The sequence below is a fragment of the Cornus florida genome, unplaced genomic scaffold, assembly GCF_030987335.1.
Source record: "Cornus florida cultivar Cherokee Brave unplaced genomic scaffold, ASM3098733v1 CherokeeBrave_3.0.0_Hap2_Chr03, whole genome shotgun sequence".
Classification (NCBI taxonomy): Eukaryota; Viridiplantae; Streptophyta; class Magnoliopsida; order Cornales; family Cornaceae; genus Cornus; species Cornus florida.
Genome location: NW_026775573.1, coordinates 14,243,326 through 14,263,250, shown reverse-complemented (window position 1 = coordinate 14,263,250; position 19,925 = coordinate 14,243,326). Strand labels below are relative to the sequence as shown.

General features: G+C 33.5%; 2 protein-coding genes across 4 annotated transcripts; both read left to right on the top strand.

Annotated features, from left to right (window-relative positions):
• The first annotated feature begins 649 nt into the window (after positions 1-649).
• On the top strand, positions 650-1,949 carry LOC132299596 (bZIP transcription factor 53-like). Its single transcript, XM_059796317.1, has one exon. The coding sequence runs from the start codon at positions 1,319-1,321 to the stop codon at positions 1,745-1,747; it is 429 nt and encodes a 142-aa protein (XP_059652300.1). The 5' UTR covers positions 650-1,318; the 3' UTR covers positions 1,748-1,949.
• A 6,247-nt stretch (positions 1,950-8,196) lies between these two features.
• On the top strand, positions 8,197-14,663 carry LOC132299595 (uncharacterized). Of its 3 annotated transcripts, XM_059796315.1 has the most exons (4): positions 8,199-8,429; positions 12,150-12,870; positions 14,206-14,246; positions 14,379-14,663. In XM_059796315.1, the coding sequence occupies exons 1-2, from the start codon at positions 8,360-8,362 to the stop codon at positions 12,863-12,865; spliced, it is 786 nt and encodes a 261-aa protein (XP_059652298.1). In that variant the 5' UTR covers positions 8,199-8,359; the 3' UTR covers positions 12,866-12,870; positions 14,206-14,246; positions 14,379-14,663. The 3 variants fall into 3 exon arrangements, with proteins under 3 accessions (XP_059652299.1, XP_059652298.1, XP_059652297.1); XM_059796316.1 differs by lacking the exons at positions 14,206-14,246; positions 14,379-14,663 and adding an exon at positions 13,068-14,156 and having other exon boundaries at positions 8,197-8,429; XM_059796314.1 differs by having other exon boundaries at positions 8,200-8,429; positions 14,206-14,663.
• The last annotated feature ends 5,262 nt before the right edge of the window (positions 14,664-19,925 follow it).

The following is a 19,925-nucleotide window of genomic DNA, read 5'->3' as shown; positions in this document are numbered from 1 at the left end:
TGAAAAGAATATTGTTCATCGTTAGTGAAAGACAAGCATGATTTTGTCAATTGTTTATTTGGAATATTCACATCATTTATGAAGTATTCAATAAATAAAATAAAAATTAGCTTAAAATTTGGAAAGCTGCTTTCATACTCTTGCAATGCACTTATTTTCTTATTAAAGAAAATGACACAATAATAAATTTTTTAAAGTCCACCATAATTTTAGAACTTTTTGTAATAATTATAGAACATGGGACAATGAGTGTGTCTTTCTATAATAACTCTCTTTTATTGTAAAATATAAAAAAATTGAATTAAGAGTTTCCAAAAATGGTGGTCAAATATTAATTATATAATAACCAATTCATAAATGGATAAGGAATTAGGATTATAATTTCGAATGTGCTATTAATATTCTCCTCTTTTTTTTAAATACAAATACCTTAAAAAATGGAGGCAAAGCAATAATCATAGCCGGAAAGTGAGTATCATTTCATTCCCATTTATTTTATGATTTCAACATAATAGTTGGATAATTAATTACAGACAATTTATACAACCGATTTGTTTTATACGTGATATAATAATAATAATAATAAAAGCGCAGGGAAAAAAAATTATATTCATCTATTATAAATAGCTGTGCAGTATAGGATGAGCACAAACGATTCCTTCAAACCCTTATAAATGTAGTCCTCTACAAGCCTCAAAAACGTTATCCTTTTCATCAAATCTTCATTCTGTACCCTTTGATTTATTGGGTACCCACCGTACCTAGATTACTGTTTTCTCTCTCAAAGCCTCTCACTTTCTCTCTCTATTCTACTGAGTCTTTGTTTTTCTTAGATACATGCGTACACGCATCATATATGTGTGCGTGTGAAATTCATGTTCCGAGATTTGTTTTTTGGGCGAAGTTTCATGTTTTTGGTTGGGTTTTAGATTGTTAACAGTTTTCAATCTATTGAAATCCTTTTTGTTCATTTTTTTTTTTCCTTTATCTGGGATTAGTATTTCCAATGTTTTTAGATTGTCATCTGCCAAGCAAAACTCTTGGATCCCGATCCCTATGACTTACACAACCCTTTTGCGCATTTGTCTTCTTCAATCTTTCTCTGTTGTGTTTCTTCACTGGTTCTACATCTTTTCATGAACCCACTTCTATAAACTCAAGTTTTGATTTATATCCCTAAAAACCCAATTCACATTCTTCCCCAAAAATCCTCCTGTTCTTGCATACCCATCAATCGAATTGAAAAGAAAAAAAATATTTCTTTTGTGTGTGTATACACACACCGCTGATTATATAATTTGCAAGGAAGAAGAAAACAATGTCGGCTCTGCAACAGGTTAGCAGTAGCTCTACATTGGAAGTGGACCAAAAAATTGCAGTGTTAGATGAGAGGAAGAGGAAAAGGATGATATCGAACAGAGAGTCGGCGAGGCGGTCGAGGATAAGGAAGCAGAAACTGGTGGAGGATTTGACAAATGAAGCAAGGTTGATTCAGGATGCTAACAAAGGGATTGTGGGTAAAATTGATAAAGCCACAGAGATGTGTGTGATGTATGCTGCAGAGAACAATGTGTTGAGGGCTCAAGTCATGGAATTGACTGAGAGGTTGAGGGGTTTGAATGATGTAATACAATGGAGTGGGTTGGATGTGGCTGAGGACATTCCTGATCCTCTGCTAAAGCCGTGGCAGATTCTGAGCTCATCGCAGCCTATCATGGCTTCTTCGGACTTCTTGCATCAGTTTTGAGTAAAACAACTGTCTTTGGCAATTGGGTTGGCTTTTCTTGCTTTTGTTAGCCATGTGACTCTTATTAAATTTGCTTTCATTTTCTGTTCTCTGTATGAATTTAGTATGTTGGGTTAGGTTGTATGAAGTAGGGGCCATGATTGTTTGAAGCTCTTTGATAATGAAAAATTAATAGATCTTAGTGTCTGTTTTGATGATTAAACACCTCATGATTTCTATCTAAAAGTGAACTGGGCAAGCTTTGTTGATTTGAATCCAACATTAACTCATCATACATCTTAGTATTTAAAGCTGTGGCAGCTTCCAAGCTCATCGCAGCCTATCATGGCTTATTCGGGCTTCTTGTTTCAGTTTCGACTAATCCACCATCTTCGGCAATTGGGTTGGCTTTGTTTAGCCATGTGATTCTTATTAGATAGTTTTTTTTTTTAATGTCTTGATCATTTACTCTCATTTTCTGTTCTCTGTATATATTTTAATATGTTGGTATTAAAAGCTTTATCTTAGAGGTTTTTGACTTGTTTGATAAAGGTTTGATTTTTATGAAGTAGGGGGCCATGATTGTTTAAAGCTTTTTGACAACGATATGTTAATGGATCCTTTGTCTGTTTTGATGATTACACACCTCATGAGTTTTATCCAGGAGTGAATTGGGCAAAAAATGTTCATTTGAATCTATCATGAACTCATTAGACATGTTAATGTTCATGCATCTGAACACCTCAGGAGTTCTATCCATGATTGTTAAAAGCTTTTTGACAACGAAACATTAATGGATCTTCGAGTCTGTTTTGATGATTAGATACCTGATGAGTTGTATCCATAAGTGAATTGGGCAAAAAAATGTTCATTTGAATCTAACATTAGCTCGTTATACATGTAAATGTTCATGCATTTGAACAATATTATTGTAATTGAATCTTCTCCCCTGGTTGTAAGTAAGTAATCCCTTGGAAACAATTGTAACACTCTTAAAAGCCTGCATTGCTCATTTGCAGTTTTTACTAACTATATTGCACATAAACTTAAATGATTTGAGACGTGGTAAATTAAAATGAAAAGCTGAGGGGCTTGTAGATGCTTAGGTGTATTGGAGACTATGCAAAGTTTCAAGGTGAAGCAGCCTTGGCCTTGAAATGAGATTGAGCCATTGCAGCCTGTCATGGCTTCTTCAGGCTTGTTGCATCAGTTTTGAGTAATCCACTATCTTTGACAATTGGCTTGGCTTGGCTTGGCTTGGCTTTGCTTGGTTGCTTTCATTTAGTCTTGTGAAACTTTTAAGGATGTTTTTGTTAGAATGTGTCGCAATCATTTACTCATTTTCTGTTCTCTGTATAGATCTTAGTATGTTGGTATTAAAAGCTTTCTCTTATATTAGAGGTTATTTAACTTGTTTTATAAAGGTTAGGTTGTGATGATTGTTTAAAGCTTGTTGACAGTGGAACATTAATGGATCTTAGTGTCTGTTTTGATGATTAAACATCTCGTGAGTTCTATCCAAAAAGTAAATTGGGCAAAAAATGTTCATTTGAATCTAACATGAACTCATTATAAATGTTAATGTTCATGCATCTGAACAGTCTTACAGTAATTGACTCTTCTCCCTAGTTGTAAGTAACCCCTCGAAACAATCATCACTCTTTTAATAGCTTGCATTGCTCATTTGCAGTTTTTATTAACTATATTGCACATAAACTTAAATGATTTGAGATGTGGTAAAGGATGGCAAATAAAGATGAAGACCTGAGGCTTGTAGATGCTTAGGTGTATTTGAGATTATACAAAGTTCAAGGTGAGGCAGCCTTGGCCTTGAAATGAGATTGAGCCATCCAGCCTATCATGGCTTCTTTGGGCTTCTTGCATCAGTTTTGAGTAAATCAATCATCTTTGACAATTGGGTTGGCTTGGTTGCTTTCATTTAGTCTTGTGAATCTTATTAGATGATTTTGTTACAAAGTGTCTTGATCATTTACCCTCATTTTCTGTTCTGTGTATAAATTTTACTATGTTGGTATTAAACGCTTTATATTAGAGGTTATTTGACTTGTTTTATGAAGGTTAGGCTGTGATGATTGTTTAAAGCTTTTTGACAATGAAACATTAATCGATCTTAGTGTCTGTTTTGACGATTAGATGCCTGATGAGTTCTATCCATAAGTGAATTGGGCAAAAAATATTCATTTGAATCTAACATTAGCTCGTTATACATGTAAATGTTCATCCATTTGAACAATCTTATTGCAATTGACTCTTCTCCCCTGATTGTAAGTAACCCCTTGGAAGCAATTGTAACATTCTTAAAAGCCTGCAATACTCATTTGCAGTTTTTACTAACTATATTGCTTAAATTATTTGCGAAGTGGTAAAGGATGGCGAATAAAGATGAAGAGCTGAGGCTTGTAGATGCTAAGGTGTATTGGAGATTATGCAAAGTTTCAAGGTGAAGCAGCCTTGGCCTTGAAATGAGATTGAGCCATTGCAGCCTATCATGGCTTCTTCTGTCTTGTTGCATAACTTTGAGTAATCCACAATCATTGACAATTTTGTTGGCTTGGTTGCTTTCATTAAGTGTTGTGAATCTTATAATATGTTTTTGTTGGAATATGTCTTGATCATTTACCCTCATTTTCTGTTCTCTGTACAGATTTTAGTATGTTGGTATTAAAAGCTTTATTTTATAGGTTATTTGGCTGTTTTATAAAGGTAAGTCTGTCTTCTTTGGCTCCTAGATCAGTATTCCTTTCCCCCCCCCCCCCCCTTTTTTTTTTTTTTTTTTTGATAAGTGCATCAGTCTTCCTTTCCTAGCATCCCATGTTGGCAGAACCAGTAAGTAATGGCATTTTGCTATTCTTCGTTGTTAGTTATTTACCAATAAATTTGGGTTTAGTTTTATGATGACGGCAAATGTATGAAGTAGGTGGATTTAGCTTGATAATGGCAGCAATCGTATGAAGTAGGGGGCCATAATTGTTTAAAGCTTTTTGACAACAAAAGACTAATGGATCGTGATTAAACCTTGCAAGTTCTACTGAAAGTGAATTGGGAAAAAAAAAAAAAAAGTTCATTCGAATCTAACTTTTAACTCATTTTGCATGTTAATGTTCATGCATCTGAACAGGCTTACAGTTATCAACTCTTCTCCTCTGGTTGTAAGTATCCCCTTGAAACGTAACATCCTTTAAAGCTTGTATTACTCATCTGCAGTTTTTACTAACTGTACTGCACATAAACTTAATGATTTGGGAAGTGGTAAAGGATGGTAAATAAAGATGAAGAGCTGATGCTTCGCGTATTGGAGATTATGCTAAGTTCAAGATGAAGCAGCCTTGGCGTTGAAATGAGATTGAGCCATAACAGCAAATTTAAGAAAGATGAAGAATGAGAACCTGCTTTTTGGTTACTATGCATGCAGATTTCCACGGATTCAAGACTGGAAGTTTGAGGTTAGTAGTAGAATGTTTAGTTTTTCTTTGGCACAAACTTTGAGCCAACTATGGGTGTGAGTTGTTCAGTGCTGTCTGTGGTTGTCCATTGTTGTGGATGACATATAAAGAACCATCAACTGAGGCTTCTGCAGCTGTGGACATAATATTTTTCCACGATGAACCCCTTGTTAAGCTCAGTGAGCGATACAATGTGGAAGATCAATTCTATTTCATGTTGGATGAGGTTAGTTGTAGACTGATAAAAGAAAATTTTATCATATGTAGCAGGAAGGAATAAGTGAATTAGTCGAGTTGAAAGACCAATGTGCTTTTGCTTGTTTAGAATCATAAGCAGCATAACTTTTTTTCGCGTTTTGCCTTCTGATGCAGAGTAAGAGGAAAGATAAAACTCCATATAAATGCAGTATCTCTATAATAACCATGTTGGAAAAGTGTGACAATGGTGTCACATTTTTTGGTATTCTAGTTGATTTCATTGAAAAAGCTCGAGCTTGGTTGGACTCAGTTCGATTGATGGGGAAAAAAGAAACCCTGAATGAAGGAGGCGGCTAAGTAGGTTTATTCAATGAAGTGAGTTCAAGCTAGATATTAACAATTCATTGGACTCTGCAATGACTACTAAATATCAAAGGTTTCTGTTTTGTACTTGGTTTGTTCCTTGATTCACAGGTTTATTTTCAGTCATGGATAAAAATAAATAAATACTAATAAAAATCTCTGTGTCTCTCTGTCTCTCTCTCACACACACACCCCCCCATCCACCTGCTAGGTGCTTGGTAGCTTCGGATTCTTATAAAATTTTAACATAATCTCCACCTTCAGATGATGAGAAATCGTTGGACATCATAAAGGGCCTGATGGGTCCCACTTCATCACATGAGTGGGACCATCACACTTTGTTTGGTTTGGTTTTGAAGTTTTCGGGACTCCCCAATCATTGTTCTTAGCCAGTGGTCCTATTTATTATTTATTTTTTTTGTTTTTTTTTTCCATTGATAAGAAATAACTCATGCTAGTAGGCATATATATATATATTTTTTTTTTACCCACGTCTCCAATCAAACTGTCCTCTTTGAGGATGAGAAGGTTTACCATTGAATTATATGTCATTGTCCTAATTTACATGTTCTCTTAAACGTAAATTACATTGATTTTTTTTGAGCAAATTTTATACAGATAAAGCGTTTAAAATTTATTCTCTCTTGATGTTTGGATGTATGCTTAACAACCCCCCTCTCCATCAAAACTTGTAAATTTTTTTTTTTTATAAAATGATCAAATTGCCCTTTTACTCAATTTTTATTTATTTATTATTTTAGGAAAGGGTAAGGGCGGTGGAGAGGGGAGAGAAAGTAATTACTAATAAGAAAGATGAGATAAAAAATTAATTTTTTTAGATTTTTTAATATATTTTGTATTATAAAAATATATTATATATAAAAGTATAATTGACTTTTTATGATTTTAAAGGAGGTTAGAGTAATAAATCTCAAACGCTTCACTCATGTGAAATTTGTACAAACCTCAGGGAAATTAGTATAATTTACCCTTCTTTTAATGTTAAATTAGATTAACATCCCTAAGGTTTGGATCAATTACATACATATAGATTGTTTCACATTTCTTAAAATTGTGAATTGTTTCACATTTCCTAAAATTGTGAATTGTTTTTCATACCTTTATCTAATTAAATAGTAATTTAATAAAAAAAATTGTCAAATCAAAAGACAATAACCCTTTTTTCCTTTAAAAAAAAAAAAAATTGTAAAATTGAAAAAAAAAAATTTAATATAAAAATTAATACTTTGCATTATTTCAGTGATCGAGTCGTTAAGTACACACAACACAGCTAAAGGGAGGTTAAAATATTAAATGTAAAACAAGCTCTAATTGTATATAATTTGCCTAATGTCAAATTTCACTAGCCCCTTTCGAAATTCAAGTGTACATTTGATATTAATGAACTTTAAAAGGACAAATATTAGGTTCCTATTCTAGGAGCCACTCTTCATCCTATACCTTGTGTGTTGGCCCATATCATCCCATTATAATTCCTTGGCACGTGCTTTGTCTTTTCTATGGTATACTTTTACTTTCTCGCAAAGAGAATTAAGCACACGACTCTTGTTACGTATAACTTAGACAAACCATGAGATTGAGAGTAATTGAATAATAATGTTTTGAATGGTCACAATTCATCTTTTTTCAATGACATCTACATCATCTTCTTTGACCACTCTTGCTCGCGGTTGAAAGTAAATTTGTCAGCTAATTTATCATACGAATTTAATATATTTAGTTTTTACAATTTGGGAAAAAAGAACAAAAAACCATAAGGAAAATAGATTGCAGGCCTAACATTTTCAACACATAAAAGCATCCTATGGTTTGGATGCTTTGAGGCGAACACTTTTGTAGGCTTATTTAGCATTACTTGGAACTTGTAAGAAGATATATTTAAAGTCAATGAAGAATAATATTACCTTGTAGTTGTAATAAGGTCATTTGTCTAAGTATCATATTCGAATGAGAAAGTAATTAGGTATAAATGAGAGGGTATGTAGTATTATCCAATTCACTTATTACAGTTGGTATCAAAACTAGACTCCGATGTCACGCTAAGCGTCCAGCCCAGAAAGCATCTTGGCAAACACCCCGAATAAACAGGGTGACCCGAGCCACAACAAGGGCGTTGTGAGTTTGGAAGGAAAAGAATGTAACAAAAGTCATTGTATAACACCGAAAGTTGATGAGAAAGTGATTGGGTATAAATGAGGTGGGTATGCAGCAACCCAATAGCTAGAACTTTTGATTAAATGGACAAGTACCCATTCATTACACTAATCCATAAGTTATACCACTTATATATTAATTTTGTACAAATACGTGTTGAATTTTTTTCCCTGAAAATAATTAAAATGCATAACAGAGTCTACTTCACAATAATTTTTCATACCTTCTTGTAAATAGGAGACGACGTCGTTTCCTAAGGAAGCAATAGCGACTAGTCTCTGTGATTAGTTTTGTCTCCCTCTCTATATGCAGTTGATCCACGGAAAAAACACGAATTCTGACCGTTTACCCAGTGAGTGGGACTCGGATTCCAATTTCACATATCAAATCTGGAATTAATACGGTTAGGTTTCGCCGAATTGCTTGAGAACCCATGGATTTACAGAAGAAAAGGATTCAGTTTCTGCTCTTCGTTGTTGGCATCATCGTTCTCAGTATCACAGGTAGATTGCTCGATTGTGTGTATATATATATGTGTGTGTGTATGTTCCTATTGGAATAGTTATATTATGTGTATACCTCTTTTTTGTTGTTGCAATGGTGTTATTTGAAGTTCTTTTTCATCTGATTTGCTGCATGGAAGTTGATTTCGAGACCATATTTGCGAAATATCCACATGAGAAAGAGGAGAATAATTACACAAGAACATGAATTTCATTTGTATTATATTTCATTTTTTTATGTTCTGTTTGTTTCTAGAGAAAACCTAGGAAAGAAAATTAAAGTCCCATTTTGAATTATGTATTTTATGTTGTTTTTGTTTGCTACAAATGGAATACTCAATTCAGTTTCAACATTTTTAGTTGGCGTCAATGATTGGCTTCTTGCTTGAACACCATTTAATTGGAGAAATTGTGTCATTTGATAATTGGGTGGACATGTGGAAAGGGTACTGAGGAAACTATTAACAGTTTTGATTTAATGATCAGTGGCTTGGGTTTGATCCCTTTTGGTTGCATTAGGTTATGCAAAATTTCGTTCAATAGGTCCTGGAGTGTTGACAAGGGGGTTGTTCCTAGAGGGGAGCCAGAATCATGTGGAGCATCATAGCAAACCCTTCATGTCCTTTCTGGTGCATGTATAAAAAAGAATAGATGTATGTTTGACAGGGTGGGGTTCTGATATATAATGTGAAGCATGTTATGCTGAGTTCGTTCTTTTGTTTGGTTTTGGGGGAAGTATGCACTCTTTGTTGATTTTAGGGGGTTTAAGCTTGGAGATTGATTGTAATTTTATGATATTTTTGCTCATGTAAGATGAAAAGCCAAAATGACCCATGATACTAATTATGAGAAAATCACTTGTATTTTGGGCATTGTTGTTGGCGGTGGAGAACCTGAAGATGTTGTTGTGGTTGGTGCCAACGTTCATGATTCTATTGGTGGTTGAGAAGAACATGTTGGTGATGGAAAAAAATTCAATTAGGTGCTCCACCTATTGCAAGGGTGAGTTCGTTTGCGTTGTTTGTTTTCAAAGCCAAAACTCTTCCCAAATGGGTGTTCAAATGTTGTGACTGCAGATCCAAAAGCTAGAAAAACAGGTGTATTTAGGTTTGATAATAACGGGAACGACGGCTACCAAGCTCCATGGTGTTGAATTTGCTTAGAGGAGAAAGTGGCCTAGCGGTATCGACCTCTTACTTCCCAAAGGGAGGTCAGGGTTTCAAGTCTCAGAAGAGACGTGTGTGTGAGTACCAACTAAGAATAAAGAATAAAGAATAAAAAATAAAAAATAAATAATTAAATTTAATCAAAGTGGTGTATGGTCGATTCATACTTATATTCATTTTGATTCAAAATTCTAATCTATCCTTTCCCTATATATTATAAATATATACATTACGTTGTTATGTAGATGAGTAAGAAAGCACAAAAGAATTGATTGGTTGAAGAATAGGTGTTTTGAGTCAAAATTTCATATGTTTAGGGTTGCTTGTGGTTGATTAGAGAGAGAGAGAGAGAGAGAGAGAGAGAGCGATTGCACAAGTATGAGAAGTTAGAGAAGGTAGGGGAAGGTGCGTACAAGGAGGTGTACGTTGTCCGATTGCTCTCTCACTCACTCTATGACATTTGATTGCTTCTTGTCAAACATGTCGACAAGAACGGCAAGCCCACCGCAAAAACAATACAATCCTCTCAACCTCTTTCACCATTGACTCATTCAAAAATGTATATATATGCATGAATGTGTCCTTGTGTATATACATGTGTGTGACTTCTATATGATTTATATGTGATTGCCAATCCCTCTTCTTTAAATGAACTAAATAATTTGTTTATTCATTTGAAAATGAAGTTCTTGTCTTCATAATTGAATTTGATTCATTTCCATTTATGATGTGATATGCTTCAGCACAAATATATTTGGAATAGTTAAGGAAGATAGAAAGGGTATAATCGTCATTTTATAGAACCCAGTTGAGGATTATAAAGCCATCGACATTAGTTAGTGATGTTAAAAGTGTCTTTATATGTAATGTAAGGACAATATTGGAACATACACATTTTTCATTGGTTGAGAGTCATTTCATATGTTGAGAGTCATTATCTAATGTCTAACTATATGTTGAGAGTCATTTCATATAGCATTAGTTTCTTTGGTTCAATGCCATGTTTTTGTTTGAATATGTTTCAGTTAAAAGAAATATATGGACAATAAATTATTTCAAAACTTGTGAGACCAAACTCTTTTCTTTTTTCTTTTTCTTTTTTTCTCTTAAACTGAATTCTGCTTTCCTTTTTAAAATTTTGTTTCACTTATGCCATCCGAGATAAAAAACAAGTTTAGAAATATAAAAATGTTAGCTATTGTTTGAATCTTATCCAAGTCTTTTTGCTTATTGCACTAACAAACACTTGGATTGTCAAGTGAGTTCAACTATGACAGCAATCACTTTTTGGGAAATAAAGAGCGTTCAATCCCTCCTAATGCTCTATGACTGGTCCAACATTGAATAATGGCCTTTTTGAAGCTCCCCTAGTTTTGGAATACTTGAATGCTGAAACTATGTACTTCCTTTTATGAAATAGAGAAGATAGTGATTTTTGAATTAAGGTAAAGTAATAATTTTTAGAGTAGTGATACTCACACCGAACACTTGCAGGGAATTGCCTAACCGAATAATTTTTAATTGGCTATTTAATTAAATACAACTAAGTGGATGGCTCAACTTCCTTATTTGTTGCATAATTGACCAATTGAAAGAGTAGGTCTAACAATTCACTGCAACTATTCGGTGCAAGAATCATTTTCCTAATTTTTATATTTCCATTAGAATAGGTAAATCATGTTATATGCTATGTAGCTTACACATTAAAAGATGCATCCTCTCCTCTCTTAATATCAAGCTATTTCTTCTAGATGTGGTGATATATATTAGGGGTGAAAGTACGTTCACTGGAGTTCTCATACTTCACTTAACCCTGTCCTCCTTTCTAAATAAATTAAAGTCTGCAGCAGGATAGTGTCAATTCTCTAAGACTTCAACTATATACACATGACAGAGCACTAAAGAAGAACCTTCACAACAAGAAGCTTATGAGACCAGAAGATGGAAGCCATACCCATGAAAATGAGCATGTCTATTACCTGGGAGAGAACTAATGATGAATTAGTGGGGTTGAAATGCTTCACTTCACTGGTGTGCTTTCTCTTCATAAGAACATAATAGCAATGGATGATAAAAATCTATATTAGATTGCTCTCCCCGTGCCTAGTGTCTTGACTGTTCCTCATGCTTAATTTATATCGAAGCTGTTGATTTCCATCTAAATAATTCTGTCATACACAATAACCCCAGCCCCCGGTCTGCATGCCATGCTGCAGATTCCAACTGGAAAAATCCTAAAGGATTCTTTAGATAACAACAATGTTTTCTCCAGTTCTACCATGTTTCATGAATCCATAATAGTTTAATATTCAAATGATATATATTGAAACGCTTGCATATTGCAATTACGTTTTAATGCATTTCCCTAGCAGTGCTCTTTTTAGGGTTCCTAGTAGACATACCTTCGTTTTTTTTTTGGTGTGTATGTGTGTTTGTGTCATTTATTATTTTTCTCTAATTCCCTCTATATTATATATATATATATATATATATATATATATATATATATATATATTGACATTTATGGTGGTTTTATTCTCTGCTTTTATATTAGCTGAAAAATGTCGGCAGCTGGTTGGTGAAGAGGCTTCCTCTAAGAGTGGGCAGTTTACTTTCTTAAACTGTTTTGATGGGGGCTCCGGAACCGTAGCTTGCCTGGTGAAGGAAGGTGTAAAACTATATTTCTACAATATCAGAGCTTCTCATGTTGAGAGGGCAAGGCATCAAGCAATTGAGAAAGCGCTGGTTGATGCTATGTCACAAGGCCTGGCTGCTACAGATGCAGCGAAGCAAGCCCAGAAAGAAGGAGCAAAAGCTGCAAAACTTGCGACCCGACAAGCCAAGCGTATCATTGGCCCTATCATATCCTCGGGATGGGATTTTTTTGAAGCAATTTACTTTGGGGGCACAATGACAGAAGGGTTCCTCAGGGGTTCTGGGACCTTGGTTGGCACCTATGCTGTTGGGTTTCTTGGAGAGCAAAGGTTTGGGAGGTTTGGTTATCTGGTGGGAAGCCAGCTGGGCAGTTGGGTTGGAGGAAGGATTGGACTAATGGTATATGATGTGGTCAATGGAGTACACTACTTTATTCAATTTGTCCAACCGGAAGAAACTAAACTTTATGAATCAACTGCTTTTGAAAGCACCGAAGCTTCTGAGGAGTCCTATGTTAATGAAACTCCTACAGATTTCAGCTCTGAACCTTCTGAAGATCCCAACAACTATGAATCTCCCGTTTATGAGAGCTCTGAAGGGCATGAAGATCTTTAGATGAGGTGAACACAATTCTGTTATTATTACTTCTTCTTTTTTTTTTCAAAATTATGTGTTATTCACTGTAGTTGCAATTCAATTGACTTCATTTGATTTCTATAGAAATCTGTGGATAGTGCTGTTGTACATTTGTATTCATTCTAGCATAGCATTTCTTTTAGTGCCGTTCTGGTTGCACTTACTAAAACATTTTACACAGAAAACAGAACTGCTGGAGATGACATTCGATGCGTGCTAGTTTTCAGAAAACAAAATGAAAATCAAGGATTGAAAATGAGAGGAAACATTAGAAAAATCTTCAAAGAAAAAACATAAAAGGCTACATAACGAGGCCTGTAGGCTGTAGTGAATATTAAAAAAAAGACTCTTTGAAATAAAGACTCTTTCTCTCTCTATTTTTTCTCTCGCTTCTCTCTACCCCCAGCCGCCCCCATCGTTCTCTCCCTTTGTTTTGCTCCCCACCCCCTCCCATGGGGGTGGGGAGGTGCCGATCCTCGCCTCCCAACGCGTAATAAATTCAGCGTGTTGTAAATAGTCGCTCGGTGGGTGGATTTTTACGTTGTTTTGTTGTTGTTTTGTTAGATCTGCTCCTGTTAAGCTTGTTTCTGGCTTGACGGGGTAGATTTGCTTTTTGTTTCCGGCTAGATCTCCGATCTATGTCGGGTTTTGTTGTCCCCGCCTCTTGTGCGGGGTTTGGGGGGTTTCTTCCCCGTCAGCAGCACCTTGTGGATGCAGCCTTGAAGCAGTTGCCTTGACGATGACCTGACCAGTGGGTTACTCCCGTTGCTGCTTTCCTCCCTTGGTGGTTTCCGTTGTTGCGTTGTTTCTCAACAAAGCTAGAGCCCGTTCTTCAGTTTTTATTCTATTGCTTCATGATTTATTTGTCTTTGTACGGCCATTTTTGGCGATCTTTGTAGATGCCGTATGGCTGTTTTTCTTATTGCGAGGGTAAAAAAAATAAAAAAAGGCTGTAGTGAATATTGAATTCTTGTTGTATATAAAATGCTTTCCAACAACCAGCTGGTGGTAACACGAGTGTCACACAGAAGTAATTATAGCACACTGATATTACTATATCAAATTGAATCGGATAGAAGGAAGCACTCATGGCATAAAAGATGGATAAAAGTGATGAGAGGGAAAGAGTTGGGCATATGTTGCTAATTAGATGGAAAGGATTGAAAGTAGTTGTACGTGGAGTCAATTGTGCGGATGGCTTTATTGTATAAATATATATATTACTTGCAGTATCAATCATTCTATTTGCTATGACTTGTGATTTGATACTTGATACTGAGAACCAATAAATAGTAAACCAAAATGCAATATTTTTCCAGGCAATTCTTCTGGGGGCGGCGGCAAGTAATCTGAAGCAGAGGTAAGCTGGTATTTTCTTTCAAGTAGTCTCTAGGTTCTCACAAAGAAGAGATCATCATAGAGCCTCATGATTACCACGGTCTCCCTCATCTTAGAAACCTGAATATCATGAGAGATATTGCATGTTGTACAGGGTTATAAATAATTACAGGTATTTTAAGGTGAGCATGGATGGTTTCGGAAAGGATAATGATGGAGAACGGGACATGGTCTAAGAGCTTGAAGTGCATATGTTTCGCTTTTACTACTGGAGACGTGGAAAGATAGATAGGATTAGGGAAATTTAACATTTTAGTAGTATTAGGATTTGATTAGGGTTCTTCCTTGATGCTTTTATATATGTGAATTGATACATTGAGAAGGGTTATTTTGATGATTATTGAATATTGAATTGAGTGATTACAGATATATTTTCTTACTCTTTCTTCGTCTTCTCTCTCATTCTACATCATTTTTTTATATCGAAGCACCCCTGACCGTCCTGCATCGGATAACTAGCTAGGTATTCTTTTTGACCGGCTGGAGCTGAACAACCAAGTTAAATTAGTTCCCTGCAAATCTCTAAATCAGTGTAAAACAGGAGACCCATATGACCAAGATAAAACCAGTAGCCCAATCTACTAAATATGAAGCCTCATGTTTGGCAGCAAGCATATGATGCCAAGGAAAAACAGGGACTAGAAAAAAAGTGGTTGCAGAAAATTGTCAACTTTTATGGTAATTTGTCAGGGGCACTAAAGTAATTGACTTATTGAAAACAATTTCTGTAATTCTCCTTTAGGTTTATCTTTAAAGTTTCTAGTTTATGCAAGGCTTAGTCAATTGAGGTTTTTGTATGTGCATTTGTTCCTAATTCATTATTTGCTTAGCTTGACTTGTAAGGTTTGGTGTGGCTTGTCTCATGTATTCCTTGTTGTATGGTAATGAAGGGCTTGTTTGGTTCAAATATTTGAAAACAGTTTTAATGAAATAAGTTTTTGAACTCTAGAAACATAGCAGTTTTTGAAAGTTCAATCATCTCCTAAATGTTTGCCACCTTATTGAAATTTGAAAAATAGTTGCTTTTTTAGGCTTTTTTTTAAGCCCTCATGGACTCAAAAGAAGATTTGTGTAACACTATGACAATTGATAACTCCATTTGAGTTTAAAAGGGTTAAACCCTTATCAATTACTGAGCTAAATATGGCATATATTGCTGATTTCTCCAAGCCCAAGTGCTTGGGCCCTTAGGGAAATATTTTCAGAGAACAACAAGCTTGATCACTTAATCAAAAGGATAAGTTATATATCATTATTAAAAACTACATTACCGAAAGAGAGATCGGAGTTAAAACAAGGAACAGTCTCTCTGTATGCATACATAAATAAAAGGCCGCATACATTTAACCTTTTTGAGATTTCGCAATAACAAAAGTCTTGTACACCATGTTAGTCTTTTTATATTATCAAAGAACTTTATTATTACCCTTTCAAATATTTTATTTAAAAAGTAACATAGGAGAATCTCTCTTTTTTAGAATACCACTCAAAGAAAGTTCTTTAGATTATTAAAACCATATTGGATTAGAAGATGAATAAAAGTGAGGATGACTCCAAACAGGCCAATAATGCCACCACAAAATGAAAGAAAAAGCGACTCATGATTAAGAAGACAATGTTAGGATTGGATGGTGAATTGACCATAACACCCACAATGAAATGAAACTGTTCCCAATTGTTCCATTGGATGAAGTAGAGAAAAGAACAAGTCTAATCAGAAAAAGACATTTGATGTCGCGTCTTCTTGTTGCCACACACATATCCTCAACTTCAAGTGGCCACAGTGATTTTGACTTCATTGCTAGCCAAAGAACATGCAATGGGCCACAAAAAAAAAAAAAATGTTCCAATTAAAAAATAATAATTGGTTTGTTTGGTTTGTTCTCTTAAGAGAGTAAAAGATAAAAACAATTGAAATAATAAAGACTTAGTGTTTGTTTATGAGTGTTTTTCGGAAACATTATTTATATAAAGAGTTGAAAAGACCCAATTTAATGAGTACTCTTATCTTCGTTTGATAAAATTGTTTTCCTTTTGATGGACTCGAAAACTATTTGTAGAAGATAGAATCAAACATCTAATCAGTAGTATAAATTTCAACAAACATGTTATCTGAAATATATGGTTGATAGACCCTAATAAAGACTTGTGTTGGTTCAGTTTGTTAAAAACTTTTTTCAAGAATTTATAAAATAAAAAATTAATTTCAGGTAATTATAAAATATATTTTTTTCTGACCCTAATAAAGACTTGTGTTGGTTCAGTTTGTTAAAAAAAAATTTCAAGAATTTATAAAATAAAAAATTAATTTCAGGTAATTATAAAAGATATTTTTTTCTGAAAAAATATCTTCTTCTTTTTTTTTTTAACTGAGTTTTGATAGAAATAATTTTTAAAAATGGTTAACTAAACAAATTTGTGTAAATAAAAATTTAATTTCAGGTAATTATAAAAGATATTTTTCTGAAAAAATATCTTCTTCTTTTTTTTAACTGGGTTTTGATAGAAATAATTTTTAAAAATGGTTAACCAAACAAATTTGTGTACAAATTTTTTTTTTTTTTTTTTAAATTTCATTTGTCAAAAAAATAAAAGAAAATTGAACCAAACTGGTCCTAAGTGCTCTTATTTGTTTTCTCGCAAACACTCACACACACCCATTTTGTTCTATTTGAAAATTCGAACCTTCAACATTTACTTTAAAAGATAAAAAAAATATTATTAAGTTACAAAGTTCTTGATCTCATTTATATAAAAATGATAATGACGGCATTTAGAGACAAATAAATGAATAGTTGTTCCAAATGTATGAACCCACTCTACAAAAAAGCAACCAAAAGATCCAGTGCGTCCAATGACAAAGTTGAGTGGTCGCATTAGTCCTACTGTTACTAGTGAAAGAGTTTGGCCAAAAAAAGAAAGATCAATATATTAAAAGCTTTTTAACTATAAATGAGTTTCCTTTTAACTTAAAAAAAAAAAAAAAAAAAAAAAAAAAAAACTATAAATGAGTTTGAAATGTATCATGTTGAGTTAATGAAATGTCACAATCTCTACTTCCACAAAATTGACTTTTCCATCTTAGTGGTCCCATTTAAAAAATCACTATAGTAGTGGTGTGCCTTGTACAAGTTTTAAGGTCCATCCAACAGTTGCGGTGTAAGGTCAATAGCAACGTGAGGCACTCGATGTTGTTAAGTTTCGATCTTAGTGGTTCCATTTAAAAAAATCACTATACCTGAGTAGTCGTGTGCCTCGCACAAGCTCTAAGGTCCACCGAGCAGCGATAATGTAAGATCAATAGCAATGTGAGACACTCGATAATGTTAAATTTTGAAAATTTTAAAATTAAGGTTGTTAGGATTGAGATAATACGCAGGATCGTTGAGCGGTCTATAGGATCAAAATTGTAGTATTGGATTGAAAATCATAAGATTTTATAAAACTATTAAAAATCAAACTCAAACTGCTTTCTAAATCAAATATATTCGATATAAGTAAAGATTAAGGCTAAATAACCAAATGAGACACTATATCAAAATCAATTAATATTAAAAGATACTATAAGACACATGTCAAACACTTAAAATCAATTTCTTAATTTTCGAAAAAACTCAGCATAACAATCAAGTAAAATCTCATAAAACAAATTAAAGTAAAATCTAAACAAATAGAAGAAAGGGAACAGAGAAGTAGAGAGAGAAAAGTACAATTTAGTTGCCCAATGGTCTTAGAAATTTAGTTGAAAAGTCTACTTTTTGGCTTTAAAAAAAGGAACCAAAAAAAAAAAAAAAAAGATAGAAAGAAGAAGGGAATCAAATGAAATCTCTATTTGTTTTTGTTTCAAGATATGAAAAAATAGAATTAGGTCCTTGTATTGAAAAAGAAAATAAAAGAGAAATTAAGAAAAATGAAACTAAATTGAGAAAATTTTGAAATTTTGAACTGTACTTTTGAAATTCAGAGTTTGATCTTTTACTACATAAAAAGGTATTTTAGTATTAATAAAATGAGAATATCAATTGAACTTTCTCTTTTAACACACACTACTAAGTCCTATCCCGCATATGCACACAGTTGTTCATGTCACTAGCAACGCGAACTGTAACAAATCGGTAACTTGTCCTCTAACCCAAAAACTTAAGTTATTAGGTAGTGTTGCATACTCAGTATATCTATTTCATTTTTCATTCATATATGATGTGGGACGAGGCACATAGAGTTGAGAAGGACACGACTTTTGATTATTCTAATTTTTATATGTATATTATTTAATAATTATAAACTTGCCCACCTTAAAATTGTTTTGAAATGTTTGCCATTTGGCCTTCCCAACCCTTTTTTTACCGTCAACCTTTCTACAGATAAAAATAAAAATTTAAAATAAAAAATCAGTTGATTTATCGACTCTCAGAAAGTATGTAAGGAACTCTAAGCCAATATTGATCTTTCTACAAAATAAGATTTTTAATTTTGTGAAAAAGTGAAAGAAAAAAGGAGTCGGATTTGTCAACAACAATAATTTGTTTGATAAAACATGTATAAACATTAAAATCATAAAACACATTCAAGAGGTGAAAATTCGCTGAGGACAATTATGATATAGTAAATGAAAAAAAAAATTTATAAATTAATATTTTGGTTCAAAAAATTATCTTATAATAAATAATAAAATATACTAACTTTTTACGAGATTTGGGCAAATTAAGCACAAGCAGACCATTCATTATTTATTACTTTGACATCTCTTAAAAAGTGACTTTGAATGTGAAAAGTCACTAATATTCTTATATAATAATAATAATAATAATAATATATTATATTACATTCAATACAAGAGAATGACAAAATTATCATTTTATAAATTTGGTCATTGAAAAGAAAAAACAAGTGATTGAATTATCATTCAATCAGTGATGTTGTTGAGCACACATTTAAAATTTCAAAAGAGTTTAACGTAATAAACGTTAAACGATTTATTCGTACATAATTTGTTCAATCCTCAATAAAGTTGAGTGTACCACCTTCGTGCACCATGTATTAGAATCTATGCAAAAGTTAGAAAATGGAGGTCAAAGCAAGAGGAAAATCTCCAAAGATAAAAAGCATCCCATGGATGGGGTTTTAGCACTACCATAAAGGGATGAATGATCTCTCATTTTGCACCATTGAAATTGAAAGAAGAAAAGGTGAAGAAATAATAAACAAAGAGCACTATCTATCTCGTATGAGGAGGAGGTTATTTGATCTCGACAAAGAGCTATCAAGGACATGAATAGACTTCAGGGGTTGCCATTCAAATTATAGAAAGCCAACTTTTTCTTGGCATAAAGGAGAAAAAAAACCCTAAAATATTGAAAAAGAAAAACCAATTGTTAAAACCCTAAGTGGGACATATGATGGCCCTTGTAACAATCATATGTCACCTTAATTATTGTTATTTTGTCTGCACATTTTATTCCGCCGCGGACGCATTACTAATTTGTAATGCTAAAAGTATGTTTATTTATTTATTTTTATCATAAATTTGGATTCTTTGATGTGAATTGAACGGTCCAGTATATTTATAATGATTTATATCACCCTATAAGAGGTAGGATTCACACCCTTTGTGCGAATATCTCCACCTTTTGTCTTTGGG

Coding starts and splice junctions, on each gene's coding strand:
- LOC132299596 (XM_059796317.1), top strand. CDS start 1,319: ATGTCGGCTCTGCAACAGGTTAGCAGTAGCTCTACATTGGAAGTGGAC.
- LOC132299595 (XM_059796315.1), top strand. CDS start 8,360: ATGGATTTACAGAAGAAAAGGATTCAGTTTCTGCTCTTCGTTGTTGGC. Junction 8,430..12,149: donor CATCGTTCTCAGTATCACAG/GTAGATTGCTCG, acceptor CTTTTATATTAG/CTGAAAAATGTCGGCAGCTG.